We start from the raw sequence: 22,996 nt of genomic DNA, 5'->3' as shown, positions 1-22,996 counted from the left end.
GCAAAACCCTACCTCGGAAAAACCAAACCAAACAAACAAACAAAAAAAAGCTGGAGAGATGGATGGCTTAAAGGTTAAGGTGTTTGCAAAAGCCAAAGGACTCAGGTTTAAGGCACATCCTGGCACATGTGTATGGAGTTTGTTTGCAGTGGCTGGGGGCCCTGCACGCTGGTAGAATATTGCTGAAGAGGCAGAGGCAGAAGGATCAGGAGTTCGAGGTCAGCCTGGGCTACACATTTAAAAAAATAAAAGAGAATAAGTGAAAAAAAATTAAAACAAACAAACAACAACAACAAAACATGAACAACAGAAGATTCCTAAATTTCTAAACTTCATGTCAATACTCCAAAGATGGACTTGGGTGTGTGTGTGGGGGGAGGGTGGGGGAAGGCACTGGATTTATTTATTTTCCCTTTGTTATCACGGTGAATAGTTCTCCTCATTTTCACTATTATCTTTTTAAGTGGTCACTGCTGGAGCCTAGCTTGCTAGGGCTGCCAGAACCTGGGGTTTAACCCTAAAAACACCAGTAAACCTCACAGGTTCTAAGACCCTGAAAACCACGACATTCTGAAAGCACCAGTTTAGGCCTAAGGGACCTTAAAGTCAGAGGTTGCAAGTAAAATGCCTGGGTCTGCGGGGCGGGGGTGGGGGGGTGATGGGTGTGTGTGTACAAGTTCTGTATACAGCTTTGTTCATTCGCCTTATTTGAGAGAGAGAGAGAGAGAGAGAGAGAGAGAGAGAGAGAGAGAGAGAGAGAGAGAGAGAGAGCGCGCGCGCGCGCGCGCGCGCGCGCCAGGGCCTCCAGCTATTGCAAACAAGGCTTACTTGGGTTCTGGAGAATGGAACCCAGGTCCTTTGGCTCTGCAGGCAAACGCCTAAACTGCTAAGCCATCTCTCCAGCCCCGCCTATTTTATTTTACTATTTATTTTGTTTTTTTTCCGAGGTAGGGTCTCACTCTAGTCCAGGCTGACCTGGAACTCATTATGTAGTCTCACGGTGGCCTCGATCTCACGGGGAGCCTCCTACCTCTGCCTCGCTAGTGCTGGGACTAAAGGCGTGAGCCACCAGGCCTAACATTTTTACAAGTGCCACTGTGCCCCAGAGATGGCAACGTGGCCCGAGCCACGCCCTGCCGGGGTCCGTGCACCTGCCATCCGCTCCCGTTCCACAAACGGTGCACTTCCCGCAGCCGACCTGGAATCCGGCACACTCAGGGCCCAGGCAGCTGGAGAGCGTGGCCACAACCACCCTTCCTCCGCTCCTCCCGCCGCCGCCCGGGGCGTGGCATCCCGCAGCCCGCCCCACGCCGCCGCCGCCGCACGCCGAGGGAGGGAAAGGGCGGAGCCGCCTCCCTCCGCGCAGGCCGAGGCGCCCGCTGATTGGCCTGCGCGCACACCCCAGGCTCTCGCTGATTGGCCTCCGCGCACAACCCCAGAGGCCTGCTGATTGGCCTCTAGCGCGCACCCCAGGCGCCCGCTGATTGGCCTCCGCGCACAGCCCAGGCGCCCGCTGATTGGCCGCCGCGCTCCGGGTCTCTCGGGACGTCTCGCGCCTCCCACGTCCCTCCTCCCCCCGCAAGTTTCCCGCCAGCAGAAGCCGCGCGGCGGATGCGGTGCCTTTCGGCGCTCGCGGTTGCCTCCGCCGCCCCGTGGTCGCGATGTCGCGGCAGAGCACGCTGTACAGCTTCTTCCCCAAGTCCCCGGGGCTCAGTGATGGCAAGAAGACCCCGGCCAGGGCCTCCGCCGCCGCCGCCGCCACCCCCGGGGCCTCCTCCTCTCCATCCCCTGCCGGGGCTGCGGCCTGGAGCGAGCCCGAGGCGGAGCCGGGCTCCAGGCCCTTGACGGTGTCCGCTTCGCCGCCTAGGGCGAGGAACGTCAACGGAGGGCCGCGGAGGTCGTCCGCGGCGCCGGCCGTCCCCGCCACCAGGTAGCGGGGCGGACGGGCGGTGTGTGTATGTGGGGGGTGGGGGTGGGGTCTGGCTGGGCAGTTGGGGAGGGGGGCTGCACCGGGGGTGCTCGTTGCACGGGGCCGGGCTTCGTGTGCACGGAGGAAAGGTGCACGGGGTCCCGGGCGCGTTGGGGAGGGAATGGCTGGCCGTTCCCCGCGGGCGCCATGCGGGGGAGGAGCTCCGACCCCGGGTGGAGGACGGGCCCGGGGAAGAGGAAGCTCGACGCCCCTCCTCCCACCGCGTAGCCCCGGGGAGGGGACGGCGATGGGAGCGCGGGAAGTTCCCCCGGTGCAGGAGTCACGTTGCGGCACGGCTCGCAGGCTGGTCCGTGCGGCCGGAGCCGCGGATGCGCGGACGCAGCAGCCGGTGCCGCTGCCGCCGCCGCCGCTGCGTTGGCGGGCGGTAGGGTGCGGGGCTCCGAGGGGGTGGGGCCGGGGGCGTGGCCTGAAGCGGGCGAGGAGCCTGATTGGACAGCGAGGCTTGAGGGCGGGGCGAGGAAGCGCGCTGAAAGTCCTGGGACCCGGCGTCGCGCCCCCCTCCCCCATTTGCTCCAGCAGGTAGCTGGCTGGTGCTGCAGAGTTGTCTTTGGTGCACTTGGAAGTACGTGTCGAATGGGGAGGGGGAAATTTGTATTTATTTTATTTTTGGCTTTTCGTGGTAGGGTCTCTAGCACAGGCTGTCCTGGCTTTCACTCTGTGTAGTCTCAGGCTGGCCTCGAACTCGCTGCCATCCTCCTTACCTCTGCCTCCCAAGTGCCGGGATCAAAGGCATGCGCCACCACGCCCGGATAAAATTTGCCTTTTGGAATGGTGTTTTGTTCCGGATTGCACGTGAGGATGGGACACTGAACTTTATATTTTGCTGGGGCGGAGTTTGTTGCTCTCCCGAGGGGTTTGGTCAGGCCCTGCCAAAGATGTGTGCACACGGCTGGGCAAGCCTGCCCGGACAAGTGTCCTCCGCACTGCGCTGCCTTGGCATTCCGGGACTTGGCTGTAGTGGTTGGTATTTTGGAAAAGCTCACTTTTACTGAATTAACCACCGAGTGTAAGCGTTGGAGCTGGTGGAGGGATAGACGCTCAGGAAAAAAAAAACAAAAACAAGTTCGTAAGAGCTGGCTAGTGGTTCTTAGCTTCCATTCCTTGCGTCCCGTGTTTCCAGATGCCTTACACGAATTCTCGAACTTGTCAAGGCCCAAGTGTATCGTGTTATTACTACCTTCTTTCGCAGTACTGAGCATGGAAGCGAAGCCTCCCCATGCTAGCTAGGCAAGGGCCGTGCCACTGAGCTTACCCACCCGGACCCCAACTCCGCATTTAAATTGCTCGAAAGGACCGTCTAAGTACCCCAGGGCTGGAGTTGAAACATAGAAGCCGAGAGCTCTTGCAATAGCCATCTGCGAGATCCCTGGCTAGGTTTGATCCCAAAGCACGGTGGGAGAAAGGAAATTGCCATTTTAGAGTCTTGCTTTTTTGGGGGAAATAAGCTAGCATCTGGTGAGCGTGATGCTTACTTGAGCATGACTTTCTCTAAAGAATTTACTTATTTATTTGCATGTGTGTCAGGGTGCACCCGTCTTGTCATCGCAGTTGAATGCCTGTCCAGCTTTTTGTGGGTGGCTGGGGATTTGAACCCCTGCCAGCAGACTTTGCAAGCCAGCACTTTTAACCGCTGAGCCATCTCCTGGGCTCAGGAATTGATTCTTGTGCAGCCCAAAATAAAAGACTGTATTTACTGTAAGATATTTACTCTTGGGTAAAACGTGACAAAGGCATTTCTGTAGTGCAAATAGAAGGTGTGATTTCTGCTTTGGAGGAAAGAGTAGGGTATGTAGGTTTTCAAGCTAAACTTTTTTTTTTTAATTTTTATTTATTTATTTATTTGAGAGCGACAGACACAGAGAGAAAGACAGATAGAGGGAGAGAGAGAGAATGGGCGCGCCAGGCCTTCCAGCCTCTGCAAACGAACTCCAGACGCGTGCGCCCCCTTGTGCATCTGGCTAACGTGGGACCTGGGGAACCGAGCCTCGAACCGGGGTCCTTAGGCTTCACAGGCAAGCGCTTAACCGCTAAGCCATCTCTCCAACCCCTCAAGCTAAACTTTTTAACCATTATTTTATTAGAGAGAGAGAAAGAGAGAGAATATATGAATGAATATGGGTGTGCCAGGGCCTTCAGCCACTGTTATCAAACTCCAGATGCATATGCCACCTTGCACATCTGGCTTACTTGGGACCTGGAGAATCAAACCTGGGTCCTTTGGCTTTGCAGGCCAACACCTTAACTGCTAAGACATCTCTCCAGCCTATCAAGTTAAACTTTTAATTTTATTATTATTGTCTTTGTATTTATTTGAGGGAGAAAGGCGAGGGAGGGTCGCAGACAGAGTGGGTGTACCAGGGCCTCCAGCCACTGCAAACGAACTCCAGATGCATGCACCACCCTGTGCATCTGGCTTACGTGGGTCCTGGGAAGTCGAACCTGGGTCTTTAGGCTTCACGGGCAAGCACCTTAACTGCTGAGCTATCTCTCCAGCCCACGTGTATTTTTGTTATTTTGCCCTAGTTTATTTTTTTTAATTGATTTTTTTGTTGATTTATTTGAGAGCAACACAGAGGGAGAGAGACAGAGAATGAATATGGGTGCACCAGGGCCTCCAGTCACTGCAAACGAACTCCAGATGCGGTGCGCCTCCTTGTGCATCTGGCTAACGTGGGTCCTGGGGCATTGAGCCTTGAACCGGGGTCCTAAGGCTTCACAGGCAAGTGCTGAACCACTAAGCCATCATTCCAGGCCTGCCCCAGTTTATTTAAAATCCCAAGAATAGGGCTTGGGGGCTCAATGGCTAAAGCCTTTCTTGCAAAGCCTGATGGCCTGGGTTTAATTCCCCATTACCAACTTAAAGTATGCAAAGTGGTGTACACACCTGAAGTTTGTTTGAAGGGGCAAGAAGTTCTGGCATGCCTATTCTTTCTTTCTCTCAAATAAGGAAAAAATAATCACTCTAGCCCAGGGTGATGTGAATTCACTGTGTTCTCAGGCTGGCCTTGATCTCACAGTGATCCTCCTACCTCGACCTCCTGAGTGCTGGGATTACAGGCCTGTGCCACCATAGCCAGCAAGAAAAGTACTTTTTTAAAATGCTCCAAGAATAACATTTATTTAAAAAGCCTTTAAAATATTTGCAGTGTCACTGTAGAGTCTTATTAAAGTATACCGTAAGATAATTCCGGTATTCTGGCATTTCAACTTGGGTTATGTGTTTTACTTGGTGGGGGAGACGTTCCTGACTCTCCTTCCTGCTTCACTTCCACTGGGTTATTATTGTTAGCCCCCCCTCCAGCCAGCTGAGTTATTATGAAAGACACAGTTCAGGAATGATGGCAAAAAAACAAAAGAGATTTTTGTTTTGTTTTGTTTTTCGAGGTAGTCTCACTCTAGCCCAGCTTGACCTAGAACTTATTCAGTCCTCGACTGGCCTCCAGAACTCAGAGCTTCTCCTACCCCTGCCTTCAGAGTGCTGGGATTAAAGGCACTACGAACCTATTCTTACGTCTACTTTTGAGGCGGGGTTTCTCTGTATCACTGGATGGCCTTGATTTTACCATGATCATCTTTTTAAAAAAATATTTTATTTTTATTTATTTATTTATTTGACAGAGATAGGAGAGGGAAGGAGGGAGGGAGGGAATGGGCGCGCTAGGGCCTCCAGCCACTGCAAAGTCCAGACACGCGAGCCCCTTGTGCATCTGGCTAATGTGGGTTCTGGGGAATCAAACCTGGGTCCTTTAGCTTTGCAGGCAAGCGCCTTAATCGCTAAACCATTTCTCCAGCCCAATTTTTAAAAAATTACTTATTTATGAGCAAGAGAGAGGATGGATGTGCCAGGACCTCATAATTCTAGACAGTGCACCATTTTTTGTTTCCTGGTACCGGAGAATCTCACAAGCAAATGCCTTTAACTGCTGAGCACTCTCCCCTCTGTTTGCCTATTTTATATATTTACTGTAGGTAGAAAAATCTGATAAATGGCATGTATCAGATTTTTTTTTTATTATGGCTTTTGTTTTGTTTTTGTTTCTGAGGTAGGGTCTTGCTCTAGCTCAGGCAGACCTGGAATTCACCATGTATCAGGCTGGCCTCGAACTCGCAGTGATTCTCCTATCTCTGCCTCCTACTGCTGGCATTAAAGATGTTTGTCACCATGCCCGGTTTATTATGGCATTCTTGGAAACATCAGAATTTGCTAGAGATACAATTTAAAACTTACCTTTGTTTTTCTGAGGTAGGGTCTCTCTCTAGCCCAGGTTGACCTGGAACTCACTCTACTTACCTACTGCTGAGTGTTGGAAATAAAGGCATGAACTGCCATGCCTGACTTTACAATTGTCTTTCTGTTTTAAAAACTAATTTATAGCCGGGTATGGGGACACACGCCTTTAATCCCAGCACTCGGGATACAGAGGTAGGAGGATTGGCATGAGTTTGAGGATACCCTGAGAAACTACATAGTGAATTCCAGGTCAGCCTGGGCTAGAGTGAAGCCCCACTTGGAAAAACTTAAAAATACACACACACACACACACACACACACACACACAAAAAAAAAAAAAAAAAAAAAAAAAAAAAAACAAATTTTTTTTTTTTGAGGTAGGTTCTCACTCTAGCCCAGGTTGACCTGGAATTAACTCTGTAGTCCTAGGATGGCCTCAACTCACAGCACCTTTAATCCCAAAATTCAGGTAGGAGGATTGAGTTCAAGACCAACCTGAGACTACAGAATGAAGTCCAGGTCAGCCTGGTCTACAGTGAGACCCTACCTTGAAAAACAAAAATAAAGGCTGGTGAGATGGTTTGGGAGTAAAGGCCTTTGTGCAAAGTCAAAGGAGCCAGGTTCAATTCCCCAGGACCCATGTAAACCAGATGCACAAGGTGGCACATGCTTCTGTCATCACTCCGGCCCCAAATAAATACTTTTTAAAAACAATTTATTTAGAATTCCATATGGCAAAGGATAAAAAGTAGGAGTTAGGGTTAGCACAGCAGGAGGAAATAACTGTTGAAAAAGAAATCAGAAAATAATGTTTCTCGGAGTGACAGCTGCCATTGATAGGTTATCAGGGCAAGAATGTTAAGGAGGATCCCCTACTTACGGAGACTGGTTCTCATGAAGTTGTCCAGGCTGGCCTTGACCTCACTTTCGCCCCTCACTCAGATGGACCTTTGAATTTGTAATCCTCTCACTGAGACCTCGTCAGTCGTTAGAATTAAAAGGCCTTATGCACCAGGCCTGGCTCATGATTTTCTTTTTTTCAATTTCTTTTTGAGAGTAACAGGAGTGAGTGGGCACACCAGGACCTATTGCGACTGCAGATGCACATCCTACTTCATGCATCTGGCTTTACTTGGGTACTGGGGAATTGAACCTGGGTCGACAGGCTTTGCAAGCAAGTGCCTTTAACTGCTGAGCCATCTCTCCAGACCAATTTTTTTCTTTTTTTTTTTTTCTTTTCCCGAGGTAGAGTCTCACTCTGGTCCAGGCTGACCTGGGGTTCACTGTAGTCTCAGAGCGGCGTTGTACTAACTCATAGCAACACTCCTACCTTTCCCACCTGAGTGCTGGGATTAAAGGCATGTGCCACCACGCCCAGCTTATTTGTTTTTATTTATTTGAGAGCGACAGACCGAGAGAGAGAAAGAGGCAGATATAGAGATAGAGAGAATGTTGTTAAATATTATGGATATAAAAGTTAACTTACTTGTTTGAGTTTTTTTGAGGTGGAGTCTCACTTGAGCCCACACTGTCCTGGAATTCCCTGTGTGGTCTCACAGCCCTCTTCCCCCTCCCCTCCTCCTCCTGTCTCAAGTGCTGGAATACAAGGTGTGCCCCACCAGGAGTGGCAGAGTCATTTTATGCATTTGTAGGGAAGGAGGGGGAGAGAGAGAGAGAGAGAGGGAGGGAGAGGGAGAGGGAGAGGGAGAGAGAATTGGCACACGAGGTCCTCCGATGCTGTCTACAAGCTCCGGGTGCACGCTGCCCTCAGCGCAGTGAGCTTGACGAAGGTACTGGGGAGTAGAACTTAGGTAGCCAGGCTGTGTAGGCTTTAACTGCTGAGCCATATCTCCAGCTCTATTTATTTATATTTTTGTTTTTGTTTTTGAGAGTCTCGCTCTAGCTCAGGCTGATCTGGAATTTACTATGTAGTCTCAGGATGGCCTGGAACTCTCAGTGGAACCTCCTACCTCTGCCAGCTCTTTTTTTTTTTTTTTTTAAGGTGCTGGGGAGAAACCCAGGGCTTTATGCATGCTAAGCAAGCACTTTACCAACTGAGCAGCATATCCAGCCTCCTTTATTTATTTATTTTTGGTTTTTTTGAGGTAGGGTCTCACTCTAGCCCAGGCTGACCTGGAATTCACTATGTAGTCTCAGGGTGGACTCGAACTCACGGCAATACTCCTACCTCTGCCTCCCAAGTGCTGGGATTAAAGGCGTGCGCCACCACGCCCAGCTCCTAAATTTATTTTTAATTTTTATTAGCATACAATGAAATGAGTTCCCCTGTGACAGTTTTATACACATGTATTTTTATGCTTTGGAATTTTTTTTTTAAATTTTTATTTATTTATTTATTTATTTGAGAGTGACAGACACAGAGAGAAAGACAGATAGAGGGAGAGAGAGAGAATGGGCGCGCCAGGGCTTCCAGCCTCTGCAAACGAACTCCAGACGCGTGCACCCCATGTGCATCTGGCTAATGTGGGACCTGGGGAACCGAGCCTCGAACCGTGGTCCTTAGGCTTCACAGGCAAGCGCTTAACCGCTAAGCCATCTCTCCAGCCCTGGAAATATTTTTTTGCATGTGCGTAGTATGTGTGATATTGGACCAGTTGAAGATGCAGTTCAGACAGTGGGACTTCTGCCAGCTCTTTATTAAGCACGTTTTTTTTTTCTTCCTTCCCTTCCCTCTTTCCTTTGTTCCTTGGACGTAGGGTCTCACTCTAGCCCAGGCTGACCTGGAATTCACTATGTAGTTTCAGGGTGACCTTGAACTCACAGCTACCTCTGCTTCCTGAGGGCTGGGATTAAAGGCCTGCACCACTACGCCCTGGCTATTGTTTTTCCCTCCTTTAGCCCTTTGTCTCTGTCTTGCTTCCATTACTGCCCCCCATGCTTTTCCCCCTCCCATTGTCTTTTGTCTTGCTTCTTTCCAATGGTTCCTTTTCTGTTTTGATGTCTATTGGGGGGCCCAGTATTATACACAGGGATTTTGCAGGCCCTTTTTTTAGGCAAGCCCAGCAGACTGGCCTTTCGTTTGTTTGTTTGTTCTTTTGAGGTAGGGTCTCACTCTAGTCCAGGCTGGCCTGGAAGTCACAGCAATCCTCCTACCTCTGCCTGACTCATGGCCTTTTACTTTCAATATTTTATTTTTATTTTTTATTTATTTGAGAGAGAGATACAGAAATAGGCAGGGAGAGAGAAAGACAGACAGACAGACACACACACACACACTGGGTGCGCCAGGGCCTCCAGCTAGTACAAAGGAACTCGAGAGGCATGCGCCACCTCGTGCGCAGTTTTACTTGGGTTCTGGGGAATGAAACCGAGGTCCTTTGGCTTTGCAGGCAAGCATTTTAACTGCTAAGCCATCTCTCCAGCCCCTAGCCTCTGTGTGTGTGTGTGTGTGTGTGTGTGTGTGTGTGTGTGTGTGTGTGTGTGAGAGAGAGAGGAGAGAGACAATTGGTGCACCAGGGTCTCCGGCCACTGCAGTTGAGCTCCATGCGCGTGCGCCCCCTTGTGCACAAGTGCATCCTTGCACCCTTGCATCACTGAGTCTGGCTTATGTGGGATCTGGAGAGTCGAATGTGGGTCCTTAGGCTTCGCAGGCAGGTGCCTTAACTGTTAAGCCATCTCTCCAGCCTGGTATTTTGTTGTTGTTTGCTTTCTCCAGATAGAGTCCCCTTCTAGCCCAGGCTGACCTGGAATTCACTGTGTAGTCTCAGGGTGATCTCGAACTCACAGTGATCCTCCTACCTCTGCCTCCCGAGTGCTGGGATTAAAGATGTGTGCCACCACGCCTGGCTTTTTGGCATACTTGAAGTTAACTGCAGTAATTCTACTCAAATTTTAATTGTGTGTGTGTGTGTGTATGTATGTGTATATATATATATATATACATATATACATACATACAGACACACAGACACACACACACACATATATATATGGGCTTTGTTTAGGGATCCCTGGACTAGATCCTGCTTCTTTGCCATGTACAGTATGTGACTCTGTAATTTGTTTTTATTTATTTATTTATTTTTGGTTTTTCAAGGTGGGGTCTCATTCTAACCCAGGCTGACCTGGAATTTACTATGTAGTCTTAGGGTGGCCTCGAACTCACAGTGATCCTCCTACCTCTGCCTCCCGAGTGCTGGGATTAAAGGTGTGTGCCACCACACCCAGTGACTCCCTGTAATTTGGAGAAATGTACAGTTTAAGTTTGTTTTCTCTGTCAGAATTCTGCCATAGTTTTAGTGGAAATAGTTTCTCACCTTGTACCAGAATCTGTTAGGTTCATAGTTGCCTTGACTGTTACATAAGCATTGTCCCATTGGCTTGTTTATACGTTATTTGAACATCTGACACAGATCATTAATTGTGGGGCCGTGCTTGAATATTAATGCCAGAGAACTCCATGGGGAGCCTTAATGAGAACTTTGTTAGAATTACTTATTTCTGGGTAATTGTCTCTGACATCACAGCCAAAGAGTAACCAAGTGACATATTTTCTTTCGGCAACAGTTCCTGTGACTTCTCCCCAGGTGATTTGGTGTGGGCCAAGATGGAGGGCTACCCCTGGTGGCCATGTCTCGTGTACAACCACCCGTTTGACGGAACGTTCATCCGAGAGAAAGGGAAATCGGTCCGTGTGCACGTACAGTTCTTTGATGACAGCCCGACAAGAGGCTGGGTTAGCAAAAGGCTATTAAAGCCGTACACAGGTAAGAGACCTTAAGAGTCACTGCACGCGTCTGCATGAGACTGAGACTTCATTCTACACTATTCAGTGACCATAAGTGTGTCCTGCGCGCATCTGCTGAGAGGGATTCTGAGACTTCATTCTGCACCATTCAGTGAATATACGTGTGTCCCCCTGCAGCAAATTGCAAGTGTATCACTTGTGGCATTTCTGTCACGATAAAGGAACGTAATGCAGCTGGTCTGTAGTTGTTCTGTTTTGCGGAATATAATTTTTTTATTTCTGTCCTCTGAGTGACTTACAGCATTAAAGCCCTCAATGGAAAAATCCATCCATGACTGGAGTTAGTAACCAAATGACGTCACAGACCCAAGAAAGGCAGCAGAGGCCAGATTAACAGCACGTATCACGGTGACATTCTCTATGACAGAGATGTACTGTGGCCTTCAGCATGAGCATATGGTTCACACCAGAATTCTGGAACCCTGGCTTTCTTTCTTTCTTTTTTTTTTTTTGTAATATACCTATATCCAGCCCCATCTGGGCCAGGGGCATCCCTCATTTCCTGAATTAGATACAGTGCACGCACAGTATGATTACAGACTTTGCCACATTTGAACCAGCCCTCAGAACAAGGGTCAGTTTCTGAGAAAAGTCTGTGAACCGTACCTTTTTGGTCAGTGTGTTCTTCCTACATGCACAAGGTAGACTCATTGAAGAAAGCTACACGGAAAATGGAAATTGATGCACAGGCTGGACCCACATGGCGGTTCTGCCTTCTCCGCCAATTTGCTGTATTATCTTGGATACTGGAAGTAAATTGATTACATTGCAATATTGTTACATGTAAAATGAGTTCTCCAGGATTGATTTTAAGATTTTAAAAAAGCTTGGGCAAAATAACCTATAGCAGAGCGTGGTGGCGCACACCTTTAATCTCAGCACTCGGAGGATCGCTGTGAGTTTGAGGCCAGCCTGAGACCACACAGTGAATTGCAGGTCAGCCTGGGTTAGAGTGAGACCCTACCTCCAAAAACCAAAAAGAAAATATCTGATCCTGTCTTTGGGACTAGCGTTTAGAAAAGGTCCTCAAACCATCTGATCTTGAAGAGGTTTATGCCCTTTTTTAAGGCACTTGGCTCTAATTCATTAAAAGAAGAGATTGTTGGCCATGGTGGTGGCTGCCTTTAATCTCAGCACACAGAAGGCAGAGGTCAGAGGATAACTGTGAGTTCCAGGTCAGCCTGGTCTACAGTGAGATCCTACCTCAATAAATAAATATAAAAAGGAGAAACTTAAGTCATAGTCCTGGGTGACTAAAACAGGACAACGTCAAGGGCAATTGTTACAGATTCTGCCAACTATACAGCTAACAAGCTCTTATTTATGAATGTATTTCTAGGTTCAAAGTCAAAGGAAGCCCAAAAGGGAGGGCATTTTTACAGTTCCAAGTCTGAAATACTTAGAGCAATGCAGCGTGCAGATGAAGCCCTAACGAGAGACAAGGCGAAGAGGCTTGAACTGGCCGTGTGTGACGAGCCCTCGGAGCCCGAGGAGGAGGAGGAGACAGAGGTCAGGCACCACAGTCACGCGTCACGTCTGTTGAGAGGGTGGCGGGCAAACTGTGTGTAAAGATAAAAAAGTGACATCTCCATATATACACTGTATGTAATTACTTTTACAGGAATGCCCATAGGGGCTTGTTCAGGCACACTGAATTTCCCAAGAAGAGTCTTCTCTGAGTATCTTTCTTCTTTCCTCACTCTTGCCCAGGCTTACCTGGAACTCACAGTGATCCTTCTACCTCACACTCCTGAGCACTGGGATTAAAGGTGTACGCTGCCACACCCATCTTCCCCCCTTTTAAAATTAAAATGTTTACTCGAAGGGGGACAGATGGGATAGACAGATTGAATGAATGAATGGGAACACCAGTTTCTCTAGCCACAGCAAATGAACTCCACACGCAAGCGCCACCTTGTCCATGTGGCTTACATGGGTACCGGGGAATTGAACCTGGGTCCATAGGCTTCATAGGCAAGTGCCTTAACCACTACGCCATCTCTCTAGCCCAGCTTCTCTGTCTTCTGAGAACGACTGTGTAGCTGAAGTTGGCTTCAAACTCATGATTCTCCTGCTGCTCTGCCTCTGAAGTATTGAGATTATAGGCTGTGGCCTGTGACCTTCACCCCCGCCCCCTGCCTGTACTGGGAATATTGAATTCAGAGGTGTGACGTAGTAGGCAAGTGCTCTACTACTGAGCTGTATCTCCAGCCCTCCTTGTACGTTCTGTTTTGAGACACTTGCCCAGGGTGGCCTTGAACTTCCTTCTGGCAGACCCAGAACTTTCTTCAGCTCCCAAGGAAGCTGGAATACAGGGTCCTGTTTCAGTTTTATGGTGCTAAGGATTAAATCAAGACCATGCTGTATTTTTCTTTTTTAAAAAAATTTATTCATTTTTTATTCTTTTCTGCTTTTTGTTGTTGTTGTTTTTGTTTTATTGGAGATAGGGTCTCACTCTAGCCCAGGCTGACCTGGAATCCACTATGGAGTCTCAGGCTGGCCTCGATCTCACAGCAATCCTCCTACCTCTGCCTCCTGAGTGTTGGGATTAAAGGTGTGTGCCACCACGCCTGGCCTCATTTTTTATTCTTTATTTTTATTTATTTATTTGAAAGTGACAGAGAGAGATAATGGGCACACCAGGGCCTCCAGCCACTGCAAATGAACTCCCAGACGCATGCGCCCCCTTGTGCATCTGGCCAACGTGGGTCCTGGGGAACCGAGCCTCGAACCGGGGTCTTTAGGCTTCACAGGCAGGCGCTTAACCGCTAAGCCATCTCTCCAGCCCAACCTTGCTGTCTTTTCAAAACGCTGTCCTTGCCTGGCAGGTGCGCGAGGCCTACGCCTATGAGAAGAGCGAGGAAGACGACGAGGCCGAGAGCGAGGGAGCAACGCCCAAGGCGCAGGGGCCCCGGCGGAGCAGCCGGCGGGTGAAGAAGCGCAAGGTCATCTCGGACTCGGAGAGCGACAACGGCGGCGGCGGCTCCGACGTGGAATTCAAGCCGGATGCTAAGGAAGAAGGCAGCAGCGATGACATGAGCAGCGGGATGGGGGACAGTGAGAGCGAAGGCCTGGACAGCTCCTTCAAAGTGGCCTCGAAGAAAAAGAGGGCGGCTGGCAGCAGTGCCTTTAAGAGGAAAGGATCGAGGAGGGAGGCGGCGGCCTCCACCCCGAAACGTGCCGGCGGCGTCTCGGCGGAGACCAGGAACACGCTGAGCGCCTTCTCGGCGCCTCCGAACGCGGAGCCCCAGGCCCAGTTTGGTGGGGGAGGCGATGAGGGCAGCCGCCCCGCCGTCTGGTATCACGAGACTCTCGAGTGGCTTAAGAAGGAAAAGAGGAGAGACCAGCACCGGAGGCCACCCGATCACCCTGACTTTGACGCGTCCACACTCCACGTGCCCGAAGACTTCCTGAATTCCTGTACTCCTGGGATGAGGAGATGGTGGCAGATTAAGTCTCAGAACTTTGACCTGGTTATCTTTTACAAAGTAGGAAAGTTCTACGAACTCTATCACATGGATGCTGTGATCGGTGTCAATGAGCTTGGGCTGGTGTTCATGAAAGGCAACTGGGCCCACTCCGGCTTCCCTGAAATTGCATTTGGCCGCTACTCCGACTCCCTCGTGCAGAACGGCTATAAAGTGGCCCGAGTGGAACAGACGGAGACTCCAGAGATGATGGAGGCCCGGTGCCGCAAGATGGCACACGCCTCGAGGTTTGATAAGGTGGTGAGGAGGGAGATCTGTAGGATCATCACCAAGGGCACGCAGACGTACAGCGTCCTGGAGGGTGACCCCTCCGAGAACTACTGCAAGTATCTCCTCAGCCTCAAGGAAAAAGAGGGGGACTCCTCCGGCCACACCCGTGTGTACGGCGTGTGTTTTGTTGACACGTCACTGGGCAAGTTTTTCGTAGGCCAGTTTTCCGATGACCGCCACTGTTCCCGACTGAGAACTCTGGTGGCGCACTATCCTCCAGCCCAAGTCCTGTTTGAGAAGGGAAACCTCTCGGCAGACACGAAGACGGTCCTGAAGGGTTCGTTGTCCTCTTCCCTTCAGGAAGGTCTTATGCCAGGGTCCCAGTTTTGGGATGCAGCCAAGACTTTGAGAACGCTCCTCGAAGAAGGATACTTTACCGAAAAACTAAGTGGAGAGGACGGGGCAGTGTTACCCCAGGTTCTTAAAGGTATGACCTCCGAATCCGACTCTCTCGGTTTGACCCCAGGAGAGAAGAGCGAACTGGCTCTCTGTGCCTTAGGTGGTTGTGTTTTCTACCTCAAAAAATGCCTCATTGATCAGGAGCTCTTATCAATGGCTAACTTTGAAGAATATATTCCCCTGGATTCTGACATGGTCTGCACAAGACCAGGTGCTGTCTTCACAAAAAGCAATCAACGAATGGTGCTAGATGCAGTGACGTTGAACAACTTGGAGATTTTCCTGAACGGGACCAACGGGTCTACGGAGGGGACCCTGCTCGAGAGGATTGACACCTGCCACACCCCCTTTGGAAAGCGGCTCCTCAAACAGTGGCTCTGCGCCCCACTCTGTAGCCCCTCTGCTATCAACGACCGTCTAGATGCCGTGGAAGACCTCATGTCTGTGCCCGACAAAATCAGCGAAGTCTCAGAACTCCTAAAGAGGCTTCCAGATCTTGAGAGGCTGCTGAGTAAAATTCATAATGTCGGCGCGCCTCTCAAGTGCCAGAACCACCCAGATAGCAAGGCTATAATGTATGAAGAAACTACGTACAGCAAAAAAAAGATTATTGATTTTCTTTCTACCCTGGAAGGATTCAAAGTCATGTGTAAAATTATAAGCATTATGGAAGAACTTGTCGATAATTTCAAGTCTAAAATCCTGAAGCAGGTTGTGACTCTGCAGACAAAAAGTCCCGAGGGCCGCTTTCCCGACCTGACCGCGGAACTGAACCGGTGGGACACGGCTTTTGACCACGAAAAGGCTCGCAAGACGGGACTGATTACTCCCAAGCCAGGATTTGACTCCGATTACGACCAAGCACTCGCCGACATCCGAGAAAACGAGCAGAGCCTCCTGGAGTACTTGGATAAACAGCGCACCCGAATAGGCTGTAAGACCATAGTCTACTGGGGCATCGGTAGGAACCGGTACCAGTTGGAAATTCCTGAAAGCTTCACCACCCGCAATTTGCCAGAAGAGTACGAGTTGAAATCCACCAAGAAGGGCTGTAAGCGCTACTGGACAAAGACCATTGAGAAGAAGTTGTCCAGTCTTATGAATGCTGAGGACCGCAGGGACACGTCGTTGAAGGACTGCATGCGGCGCCTCTTCTTGAACTTTGATAAGAATTACAAGGACTGGCAGGCTGCTGTAGAGTGCATTGCGGTGTTCGGTAAGGACCCTCAGCAGTCTTCCTCCCCAGGCCTTGATTAGTAGTGTTCTGTTGCATGACCCTAAATCCAAGTAACACGTTTGATTCTATACTAGAGAGAAATGCTTTTAATTATTTTATAGTCGTCAAGGCCTTTCTTTGGTCTTGGAATAGTTTCACATTTCTTTTTTTTTTTTTTTTTTTTTTTTCCAGGTAGATTTTCATTCTCATCACTATGTAGTCTCAGGGTGGCCTTGAACTCTTGGCGATCCTCTTACCTCTGCCTCCCAACTGCTGGGATTAAAGGCGCACACACCACCACGCCTGGCTTTTATTTATTTGTTTTGTTTGGTTTTAGTTTCAGATTTCTCACGCATGTTTTACTGGTGCTAGGTCAGTGTTTTCCGTGTGTCACTTTGCAGCGCGGGCCGGGCTTGAACTCATGACAGTCTTTCGACCTTGTTTCCCACGTGCTGAGGTGATTGGAGCAAGCCCAGCTCCCCGCACTTCCACTCTTTCTTAATCTTGCCATGCGGGGGTGGAACCAGGGCCTCGTGCCTCAGCAGCAAGCACGGAGTCAAACCCTACGGCCCACATGCCACTTGCAGCTCTTTGGTTTTCTTGGAAGTGGAGTTGGGAGTTTATTGAAATAGTTGAACATCGATTTAAGAACACCAGTGCTCAGGGAAAGAAACTATAGTGTGGTTTGGGGCTTCTGGGGGAGTCGCTTGTGACTGACACTTTGTAAGAGGGAGAGAATGGGCGCACCAGGGCCTCTAGCCACTGCAAGCGAACCCCAGACACATGTGCCACCTGTGCGTCTGGCTTATATGGGTCCTGGATCCTTTGGCTTTGCAGGCAAGTGCCCTAACTGCTAAGCTACCTTTCCAGTCCATAACTGACACTTTCTAGCATTTAATAGCTACTCTTTCTCAAAAGAAGGAGGGGGAAAAGGAAGGTGTTGCTATGTGCCAGCATGGCCTCAGATTCAGTCTCTCGCCTTGGCTCCCATTGTGCTTGTCTGGCCTTGCTTTTATAGTTACACTTTTTAAATGCTTTTCCTTTTGTATCTCACTGAACACTGTGTATCCGTCACCTTTTGCGGCATGGTGGGGCGGTTGCTGGGAAACCCACATTTGACAGTAGAACAGTACTTCTTCAGTCCTTGTGCTTTTAATTTTTTTTTTCCTTTGATTTTTGTGCATTTATACTTGGGCAGGTTTTCAGCAGAATGTTAACGTTCAAAAACATTCTGACAAACATTAGCTCAAGGAGTCTATCTTTAAATCGGCTGTACGTCGTGTGCATCTGCTGTGTTTTTAAAGTTACCCCTCTGGTACAGACGCTGGAGGCTTAACTACTTTGACGGGAGAGGACACTGGGCTGAAAGTGAAAGTTACTATTTCAGATGTTATATTAAAAAAATCTATTTTCATTAGTAGTTAATATATCGTGCAGTTAGTAATAGATATCCCTTAAGTACTGATATTAAGAGAATCTGCCGAGAACAAAAGCATATACAACTTTCTTTTTATTTATTAGAGACAGAGAATGGGCATACCAGGGCTTCCAGGCACATACGCCACCTTGTGCATCTGGCTTACATGGGTCCTGGGGAATAGAACCTGCGTCCTTTGGGTTTGCAGGCAAATGCCTTAACTGCTAAGCCATCCCTCCAGCCTGAAATGCATTTTTTAAAAATTTATTATTATTAATTTGGAGAGAGGCAGACAGACAGAATGGGCATGCCAGAGCCTCCAGCTACTGAAAATGAACTCCAGATGCATGCGCCACCTTGTGCATCTGGCTTATGTGGTTTCTGGGAAATCGAACTGGGATTCTTAGGCTTTTCAGGGAAGTGTCTTAGCCAGTAAGCCCCCAGGGAATGCATTTTTGAAGTTTTTTTAATGATTAGTAACCCCCCAGGCTGATGAACCCTCACCGTTACTCTCTTCGACAGATGTCTTACTGTGTCTGGCTAAGTACAGTCAAGGAGGAGACGGTCCTATGTGTCGCCCAGCAATTCTGTTACCAGGAGAAGATACTCTACCCTTCTTAGAGCTTAAAGGATCACGACACCCTTGCATTACCAAGACTTTTTTTGGAGATGATTTTATTCCTAACGACATTTTAATAGGCTGTGAAGAAGAAGGGGAAGAAAATGGTAGCGCTTTTTGTGTGCTTGTTACCGGACCGAATATGGGGGGCAAATCTACTCTTATAAGACAGGTAAGGTAACACATTCTTTACATGCCTTGGAAGTACAACTGTGTGGTGGGGCTTACTATGCGCAAAGCCTTGAATTTAATTCTCAGAATCCTACTCCAGCAAAGCAAGCACGAATAAGCCTAAGCGTCACAGCATGCGCGAGGCCTTGGCCCCTGTCACCAACAAAGATGGGGAAGGGAGTTCTCAGGGCTTGAGGGTCTCTGACTTGATTGTACTTTCAAGATGAAGTGAATGTGGCAGATTCCCTCATTCATTTTTCAGTGCCTTCACACAACACACACACAGTGTATCACCTCCAGCCCCACTCATGTCCTTGGTCTTTCTTTAATTAAACTCTTTCTATGTCTCCATCCCATTTCTTCTATTTGTAATAATCCTTGGTTCCAGACAGCAGTTGTTTTAGGGAGCACCCAGCTGATTTTACACAGTAGGTAGGGTTGCAACCATTACTTGTACTAGGTTCGTATGCATGTTGGATGCTTTAAAAGGCCCAAGGGGTTTTCAATAACTTTTTTTTAATAACAATTTTACTTTATTTTCTCACAATTTTTATTAACATTTTCCATGATTGTTTTCAATGTCTTGACTTGCTTCGGCTCATGTCTGTTTTAGCGAACGGGCACAAAAATTCAACCCAACCCAGTGAGGGTTTTTCAGTGTGTGACTACCACGAAGTGTGAATGTCGGTTGTGTATAGGGACTTGAGTGCCAATCATCACCTCCCTTTCCTCCCCCCCCACAGGCTGGTCTGCTAGCGGTGATGGCTCAGATGGGCTGTTTTGTACCTGCGGACGTGTGCAGGCTTACACCGGTCGACAGGGTGTTCACTAGACTCGGTGCCTCAGACAGAATAATGGCAGGTGAGCTGCTCTCTCCTCTCCACACCTCAGGCTTTGACAATACGCCTGAAAGTGATTTAAACATGTGAGAATACCACAAAGTCGTTGTAAGATTTTGTAGCACTGTACTGCTCATCATATTCAAGTAATGATACACGAAGGTCAATCTGCTGGTGACACTTCTTTTCTTTTTTTAGGTGAAAGCACCTTCTTTGTTGAATTGAGTGAAACTGCCAGCATTCTTAGGCATGCGACAGCGCACTCCCTGGTGCTTGTGGATGAGCTAGGTAAGAAGGCACACTTGTGTTAATGCTGTCTTGAAAATACCGCAGAGCGCCTGGGGAGGGTTGAAGGTGTTTGCTTCCAAAGCCTGTTGGTCTAAAGAAGACCCACGTTTTGGTTTTTTAAGGTCGGGTCTCTCTTTTTTTTTTTTTTAATTATTTATTTATTTGAGAGCGACAGACACTGAGAGAAAGACAGGGAGAGAGAGAATGGGCGCGCCAGGGCTTCCAGCCTCTGCAAACGAACTCCAGATGCGTGCGCCCCCTTGTGCATCTGGCTAACGTGGGCCCTGGGGAACCAAGCCTCGAACCGGGGTCCTTAGGCTTCACAGGCAAGCGCTTAACCGCTAAGCCATCTCTCCAGCCCAGGTTGGGTCTCTTTGAGACTGACATGGAATTAATCATGTCGTCTCCGGATGGCCTGACTTCATAGATATTATTAAAGCGCCTTTTTAATTAAGCCAAAACAGCACAAAGAATACTTTTCTTTATTATCTGTAAGAATGGGCATGCCCTTAGAGCATCTACATTGTCCTAGGTTACTTTTACGTTATTTTGAGACAGGGAGAGAGAATGAACAGGTGTGCCAGGGCTTACAGCCGCTGCAAAGGGACTCTAGAAGCAAGCACCAACTGGTGCGTCTGGCTTATGTGGGTCAGTCGAGCCCGGGTCCTTTAGGACCTAGTGCCTTAACCACTAAGCCATTAATTCCCCCTCCAGCCCTGGTTCCTTAGTCTTCTTTTCCCAGTGGTACCAGGACTGAACCTAGGGTCTCTTGCCTGCTAAACAGGCCGTAGATACCACTGAGTCCTCTTGCTTTGCTTTTTTGAGGTAAGGTTTCACTCTAGATCAGACTGTCCTGGAACGCGCGGCAATCCACATACCTCAGTCTCTGGTGTGAGGTTAATTTACCAGAGCTAGCTTTGAACTTGGCACAGGAGGCCGAGGCAAGGTATTTCCAACTAGCCTGACGAATACAGAGTCTACTTACATTCCCCAGCTTTTAAATATAATGGTAAAATGTTTTTGTTATGTGTTTTCGGAGTTTTTGAGGCAAGGTCTCGCTCTAGCCCAGGCTGACCTGGAACTCACTATGTAGCGGCCTCGAACCCATGACGATCCTCCTACCTCTGCCGGGATTAAAGGTGCAGCTCTGTTTTGAGATGGGGCAGGGGCAGTGTCCATCGCTGTCTCTTGAGTAGCTGGCATTAAGGTGTGTGGTGACGGTGGCTGGCATTATGCTTGTCTTTGTGAGGAACATCCTTTGACAGAAAAGACTGATTGCATAATAATTTCACTTTCACAGGAAGAGGTACTGCAACATTTGATGGGACAGCAATAGCAAATGCAGTTGTCCAAGAACTTGCTGAGACCATAAAGTGCCGCACACTATTTTCTACTCATTATCATTCATTGGTAGAAGACTACTCTAAAAATGGTTCTGTGCGTCTTGGGCATATGGTATGTAGAAATCATTTATTCAAACATTTTTTTTTGAGGATTGGGCATTTCAATTTTTAGCAAATAGTAATAGCTAATAAAATACTTTTCTTTAAGGCATGCATGGTAGAAAATGAATGTGAAGATCCCAGCCAGGAGACTATTACCTTCCTCTATAAATTCATTAAGGGAGCTTGTCCTAAGAGCTATGGCTTTAATGCAGCAAGGCTTGCTAATCTTCCAGAGGAAGTTATTCAGAAGGGACACAGAAAGGCAAGAGAATTTGAGAAGGTGACTCACTCACTACGACTATTTCGGTAATTATGTCTTGATTATCTAAATATCGGTTTTGTTGGGGAGGGGTGATGCGCTGAGACAGACAAACCCTTTCCTCATTTTTGTTTTAAAGGGAAATTTGTCTGGCTTGTGAAAGGTCGACTATAGATGCTGGAACTGTCCATAAGCTGCTGACTTTTGATTAAGGAATCGCAGACTACATTGGAAGCTTTGAGTGGACTTTTGACAAAGGTGGTAAATTCAGACAACATTATGATCTAATAAACTTTATTTTTTAAAAATGACCATTTTTCCATTTTCTTTCTAGGAAATTAAACCCTTTTAATTCTTACCTACCTTCTACATAATGGTTATTGAATACTCCACAATATATTAAGTCTAGATGTTATGGTACATGCATACACTTTCAGGCTGTTTATACCCACTGTCACCAATACACAAATGGGGAGGGAGCTATGAAACTGTATAGGCTGTATATATACTGGTCTCAGCTTAATGCAGGAAATTGTGTTAATTTCCAGCAGTTTTGTCTAAACTGTTCAAAAGAAAACTATGAACAGAGTTCAAATACAGGACTGTTTTGAAGAGACTTTCTAAAGTGTACTTTAAAACATAGTAGTTTTTACCTTTCACAAAACTGAGTTACAAGAATACTTTTGTTTTACAGTGCATCCCTTCCTAGGAAGTCTCATTAAAACACTCACTTTTTCTAGGGGTCATTTTAAATGCTGCACAGGGAAAGGAAGGAAATAATTAACTTTTCTTAAAGGATACCAGAAACATTGCTGGATATAATTTAAGATTAGTGTTTTCTCTTTCATAGAAAGAACGTACATCCTGGGACATGAGTACAGTTACAGCAAGCCTAGGTGTGCTAACAAAACAGGGCACATTCAAGTACAATAAGATTTTGCTTGAAATTAAAAACAAACTACATGAGATTAAAGCATTAAAATCATATTTCTCAATCTGAATACATGTTAAAAAATGAAAAGAAATGCAGAAGTGCTAGCTCACATTTTTACCGTATTACAAAAGCAATTGGTACCCATGCCCACCAAGGCAGCAACAAAGCTGCCGTCTACTGGGGATCACGACTGCAAAGTGGGCTGCATTCGATGCTAGCTGGGAAACACCAGCTTTTCGGAAGTTGGTATCTGTACAAAATTGCAGCTTATTTCTTCACTTCTGTCCCTTCAAAAGTCTTTACACAGTAATGCTAAAACACCCAGCTTTGAGATCCTGAGTCAATATATTGCCACTTTCTTTTTGGTAGCTCGAGCTTCATAGTGTCAACTGACCTTGTGTATCCATTTTTTTTAATACAGTCTCTTCCTGTAGCATGGGCAAATATTTTAAATCTTCTTTCAAAAATGTTTTAAGTTATGCTGTTAGAATGGCAGGACGTTTTCTTTAGGGAAGGTTTCAGTTGTGCTGCAATGTATTAGATTCTATAGGCGGAGCAGAGTCATATAGTGTGTCTGTATCGTGTGTAGGCTCACCAGCTAGTGTACAAGGATTAGACAGTGTTCCAGCACCACAGTCACAGAAAAACCTGAAGCAAAATGA

General features: G+C 47.8%; 2 protein-coding genes across 3 annotated transcripts in view; one reads left to right on the top strand and one right to left on the bottom strand.

The window, feature by feature from the left end:
• The first annotated feature begins 1,588 nt into the window (after positions 1-1,588).
• Msh6 (mutS homolog 6) lies at positions 1,589-21,711 on the top strand. The gene is made up of 10 exons (XM_004660148.3): positions 1,589-1,930; positions 10,749-10,948; positions 12,329-12,498; positions 13,818-16,362; positions 18,302-18,570; positions 19,313-19,430; positions 19,607-19,696; positions 20,997-21,151; positions 21,248-21,447; positions 21,540-21,711. Exons 1-10 carry the CDS (start codon positions 1,662-1,664, stop codon positions 21,610-21,612), a joined length of 4,089 nt encoding a protein of 1,362 aa, XP_004660205.2. The 5' UTR covers positions 1,589-1,661; the 3' UTR covers positions 21,613-21,711.
• Fbxo11 (F-box protein 11) overlaps positions 21,678-22,996 on the bottom strand; it is a 104,512-nt gene continuing 103,193 nt past the window's right edge. For both annotated transcript variants that reach the window (XM_045137595.1, XM_045137596.1), the window contains exon 23: positions 21,678-22,982. In XM_045137595.1, the coding sequence (XP_044993530.1) occupies positions 22,853-22,982 (130 nt within the window). In that variant the 3' untranslated portion in view covers positions 21,678-22,852. The remainder of the gene's footprint in view (positions 22,983-22,996) is intronic.

This window comes from Jaculus jaculus, chromosome 18 (assembly GCF_020740685.1).
Source record: "Jaculus jaculus isolate mJacJac1 chromosome 18, mJacJac1.mat.Y.cur, whole genome shotgun sequence".
Taxonomy (NCBI): domain Eukaryota; kingdom Metazoa; phylum Chordata; class Mammalia; order Rodentia; family Dipodidae; genus Jaculus; species Jaculus jaculus.
The sequence above is the reverse complement of the archived record's forward strand: the minus strand, read 5'-3'. Positions and strand labels throughout refer to the sequence as shown.